General features: G+C 46.2%; 1 protein-coding gene across 1 annotated transcript in view; it reads right to left on the bottom strand.

The window, feature by feature from the left end:
* The window catches only part of Eddm13 (epididymal protein 13), a 28,150-nt gene that overhangs the window by 14,735 nt on the left and 8,237 nt on the right, over nt 1-5,178 (bottom strand). The window contains exon 3 of the mRNA XM_029479248.1: nt 1,903-1,929. Coding sequence (XP_029335108.1) covers nt 1,903-1,929 — 27 coding nt within the window. The remainder of the gene's footprint in view (nt 1-1,902; nt 1,930-5,178) is intronic.

Below are 5,178 nucleotides of genomic sequence, written 5' to 3'. Positions count from 1 at the left end.
ACAGGAAGGTAGGCAGTTCAAGACTTGCTTGGGTCTCTCTCTCTCTCTCTCTCTCTCTCTCTCTCTCTCTCTCTCTCTCTCTCTGTCTCTCTCTCTCTCTCTCTTTCCAGACAGCCAGGGTTTCTCTGTGTAGTCCTGGCTGTCCTGGAACTCGATTTATAGACCAGAGACCTAGCTGCCTCTGGTTCCCAAGTGCTGGAACTAAAGGCATGTTCTATCATTTAGGGAGATCTTGTGCCCCTCCACCCTCCCCCACCTGCGCCCAAAGGAATCAACGCAGAACAACCCACCCACTCCCACCCGCATAAACTAAATAGACCCTTCCATTCCTAGGGTCAGGGTAGTCTGTCACACCATGAGAAAAGCAACAGATATAGCCTGGTACTCACTATGTAGCCCAGGCTGGCCTCAAACTTAAGAGCCTCCCGCTTCGGCCTCCTAAGTGGCAGACTTAGAGATGTGAAGTGTTAGGCTTAGCTCTCTTTCTACCTTGTAGGTCCTGGACTGAAATCAGACCATCACGCTTGGCAGCAAGTGACGTTTGCCCAGTGAGCCATGTTGCTGCCTGGTTGCTAAACTTTTGACAGCTGCTACTTTGTTCCTGATGATTCTGACCTTACAGGCTCTCAACTCCAAGTTAAGTGTACAGACATGAACTACTGTTATCATGGTTTATACCAGTGGTTCTCAGTCTCGGGGTTGAGACCCATTTGAGGGTCATGTATCAGACATCCTGCATTTCAGATATTTACATTACAATTTGAAACAGGAGCAAAATTACAGCTATGAAGTAGCAACAAAATAATTTTTTGGTTGGGGGTCACCGCAACATGAGGACCTACCTGTCTTCCAGGGTTGAAGCAGTAGGAAAGTTGAGAACCTCTGGTTTATATATACATTTGTATGCATGCATGTATGCATGTATGTATGTATGTATGTATTATATTGTCTAGCATTACAGCTATTAGTGTCCCACAAGGTTGATATTAGAGGTGGAGGGCTTGGGAGGTGCTTCATGGGGAAGGGTTCTCGCTGTGCAAGTGTGGGAATCTAAGTTCTGATCCTTGTGGCACATATATAAAAAGCTGGCTACAGCCACCTACACCTGTAGTCCCAATAGTATTCAGTGACAGGAATCCCAGGCACTTGCTGACCAGAGCCAACTGAAAAAACGGTGAGCTCTAGGTTTAGTGAGAGATGCTGCCTTGTGGAAGGAAGACTAAAAGAGATAAAGCTGGACAGCAATGTCCTCCACTGGTCTTTGCATGTGCGCGTGCATGCACACATGCACACACACACACACTCACACACACACTCACAAGCACACACACGCACACACTCACCACACACACGCACGCACGCACGCATACACACACTCACACGCACTCACACACTCACACACCACACACACGCACGCACGCACGCATACACACACTCACACGCACTCACGCACTCACACACTCACACACTCACACACACACCACACACACACACACACACACCTGGGCCAGCAATATGGGTCAGCATGTGAAGGTGCCTTCTAGCAAGTCTGAAGATCTGAGTTCTATCCTAGGACCTACACAGTGGAGAGAGGGGACCAGCCCGTGCAAGGTATCATCTGACTTCCACGTGCATGCCTTGGCGCATGTGCCTGCTCACTATGACTTTCTTTTTGGAAACAGGGTTTCTCTGTGTAGCCCCTGGCTGTCACGGAACTCTCTCTGTAGACCAGGCTGGCCTTGAACACAGAAATCCACCTGCCTCTGCCTCCTGAGTGCTGGGATTAAAGGGGTGTGCCACCACCCAGCATAATTTTTTTTTATTTTAAATTTAGAACCAAAGCATAAGGCATTCTGTAGCTGTGTCACTCCTTGTGAGCTGAGAACAGAGATTCACACTTACCATCCGGGGACAGTCTGCCCATCAACCCTGAGAGAAGAGATAAAACAAAACAAAACAAAGCAAAAACAAATGATGTCAACACACAACAGTCAAAACAGAAAAAAAAAAAAATCCGCAGTGAATGGACGTCCCCAGCCAAGTGTGGGGGAAGTGAGGCTATTGTGCCTTCGCTATTGAGGCCAAAGCCATTTAGGATGTTGGGAGGGAGGGGGCCATAATGAGCCCAGTTTGGTTGGGTTTTTTAAATGGATTTTTACCCCCAACAATATAGAATAAATTTCAATTTCTTTGTGGCTTTTTGTCCCCCGCAGTTTGCCTTTCTCTGACGTGTATTCCCATTTTTTCCCTTGCACGAGGTGGCTCATTCTGGACTTATTACACTTGAAAGGAGGTCAGGATATATGCTCTGACCCCAGCCAGTCAACCAATCAGGTATCTCTGCACTTTGTGGACATAGACAGAAACCCAGTCCCTGCTATAGAAGGAACAGATAGGTAACTTCACACCAATAAAAAACAGGATAGAAGACTCACCAAGTGGGACAATCTAAACCCAAATAAACACCCAACCCCCCCGAGAGCTGGTGGGCTCCTCAGAGTCCCTTCTTTACCCAATAAATCTGTAACATCTACTATTAAACATCCACTGTGTGTCGCGCTGTTCTTCTGTCTTTCCATCCTTTAACTACTAGAGGGAAGGAACCCACCCACCTGAGAGTATCAACATCACTTAGAGTAGGTGTCTACTGTGTGTCAACCTACTGTGGGTCGGGACCCTTCAAGGGTCACACATCAAATACTGCACATATCAGATATTTCATTACGATTGATAACAGTAGAAGATTGCAGTTATGAAGTCACTTTATGGTTGGGGTCCCTGGAACATGAGGAACTGTACTAAAGGGTTGCTTCATAGGAAGATTGAGAACCACTGATTTTAGAGTTTCTTTAAGAGTCTCCACCCTTTGACCCAGCTCAGTCATATAGGGCAACATTCACTTCCAGCGTGGTCTGAACACCAAGTCAGTAGGAAATTACATCATTGTACGAACATCAGAGAATGGACATCCACAAACTGAGATGGTTATGTTATCAGTATAGGATATTATGGTCTGCTGGAGTATATGCAATTTAGTACTGAAGGAGAATATGACCCAACAACATAGGGTTGCCATGCAGTACTCACACGATCCCACTAGATTCTGAGTTAGTTCCATCTTTGGACTTCTGTTATCACGCTAAAAACTTACCAAGATGTAAGATGTATATGTGTGCATATTGAGGCCAAAGGTCAACCTCCAATGTTGTTTGAGGAGCCATCTATCTTGTAGTTCCCGCCCCCCAAGATTTTTTTTTTTTCGAGACAGGGTTTCTCTGTGTAGCCCTGGCTGTCCTACTCACTTTGTAGACCAGGCTGGCCTTGAACTCAGAAATACACCTGCCTCTGCCTCCCAAGTGCTGGGATTAAAGGTGTGCGCCACCACTGCCCCACTTAATTTTTTATTTTTAATTTTTAATTATGTGTATCTGTGTGGGTATGTTCATGTAAGTGTAATGTCTGAAGACACCAGAAGAGGGCAGCAGATCCCTTGGAGTTGGTGTTCTAAGCAGTTGTGGGCAGCTGAACAACTGTTGGGAATTGATCCTCTAAAAGTAGCAACTAACTACTGAGCCAGCAGCTCTCTAGCCCCTGCCTTCTTCTCTGTTTTCAGACATGTGGAGTTGCTGTGCTGCAGCACATGCATGGAGGGCAGAGGGTAAGTGGAGCTGGCTCCTCTTTCACCTTGTTTGTCTCTGAGAAAAGTCAGGTCATCGAGCAGCAAACACCTGCTACCTCCTGAGCCATTTAAAATACACATGATGGGCTGGAGAGATGGCTCAGCGGGTAAGAGCAGTGACTGCTCTTCCAGAGGTCCTGAGTTCAAATCCCAGCAACCACATGGTGGCTCACAACCATCTGTAATGAGATCTGACATCCTCTTCTGGTATCTGAAGACAGCTACAGTGTACTTACATATAATAAATAAATAAATCTTAAAAAAAAAAACAAAACAGCTGAGTAATATCCCATTGTGACATTTTGAAATGTGCAGGCAAATGGATAGAAGCAGGAAAGATCACTCTGAGTGAGGTAACCCAGACCCAGAAAGGCAAACATGGTGTGTACTGACTTATAAGTGGACATTAGCTGTCAAGTAAAGGACAACCATGCTACAGTCGACAGACCCAGAGAAGCTAAGTAACAAGGAGGGCTCAAGGGGGTCACATGGATCTTTCTAAGAAGGGGAAATAGAATAGAATTTTGGAGGGTGGACTGGAGGCAAGTAGGGACAGGGACTGGAGGGGTTGGGTGGGAGTAGGATGCAGAAATGGAAGGAGAGAGGGCAATGGGGGTTGGTGTAGTGCAGTGGAAACCCTCTGAAGTCTATCAGTGACCTTATGCCTGACACTGCATCAATGGCCAGGAACCTAAAGCAAGACAGCCCAAGGACCCAGGATAGAGCCACACATGACTGGAAAAAGTCAATGAGATGATTTCTGATATTCTGCTATACTCACAGACTGGTGCCTGGTCCAATAATCATCAGAGAGATGTTGTTCAGCAACTGATGTGAGCAGATGTAGAGATCCACAGGCTACCATTAGGCAGAGCCAAGGTAACCCCGTAGAAGAGGCAGAGGAAGGATTGTGGGAGCCAGAGGGGTTGAAGACACCACAGAATACAGCCCACAGAATCAACTCAGTGGGGCTCAGAGGGGCTCAGAGAGACTGAAGAGACAAACATGGACTCTGTATGGACCTGAGCTAGGTCCACTGCATACATAGTATGGTTGTGTAGCTTGGCATTCCTGTGGGACTCCCAACAGTGGGATGGGGGTGTCTCTGACTCTTGCCTGCACCCCTTTCCTCCTCCCTGTTGGGTTGCCATACTCAGCTGTGATATGAGGGTTTGTGCCCAGACTACTGTATGTTGTTAGGCCATATTAGATAGCTATCCTGCTCTTTAATTTTTAAAAAGGGAAGCAGAGGAGGAGTTGATCTGGGATAGAGGGGAGGTGGGAGAGGGACTGGGAAGAGTGGACGGATAGGAAACTCAGATAGGAGGCAATGTATGAGAGAAAAATAAAAATTAAAAAACTACACATATATTCGAGTGTGTGTGTGTGTGTGTGTGTGTGTGTGTGCGTGGACTGTGGTACATGCATGGAGGTCAAAAGACAACCTTGAGTGCAACCCATAATTCTAATTTTTTTTTTTTTTTTTTTTTTTTTTTTTT

The sequence above is a fragment of the Mus caroli genome, chromosome 7, assembly GCF_900094665.2.
Source record: "Mus caroli chromosome 7, CAROLI_EIJ_v1.1, whole genome shotgun sequence".
NCBI lineage: Eukaryota > Metazoa > Chordata > Mammalia > Rodentia > Muridae > Mus > Mus caroli.
The sequence above is the reverse complement of the archived record's forward strand: the minus strand, read 5'-3'. Positions and strand labels throughout refer to the sequence as shown.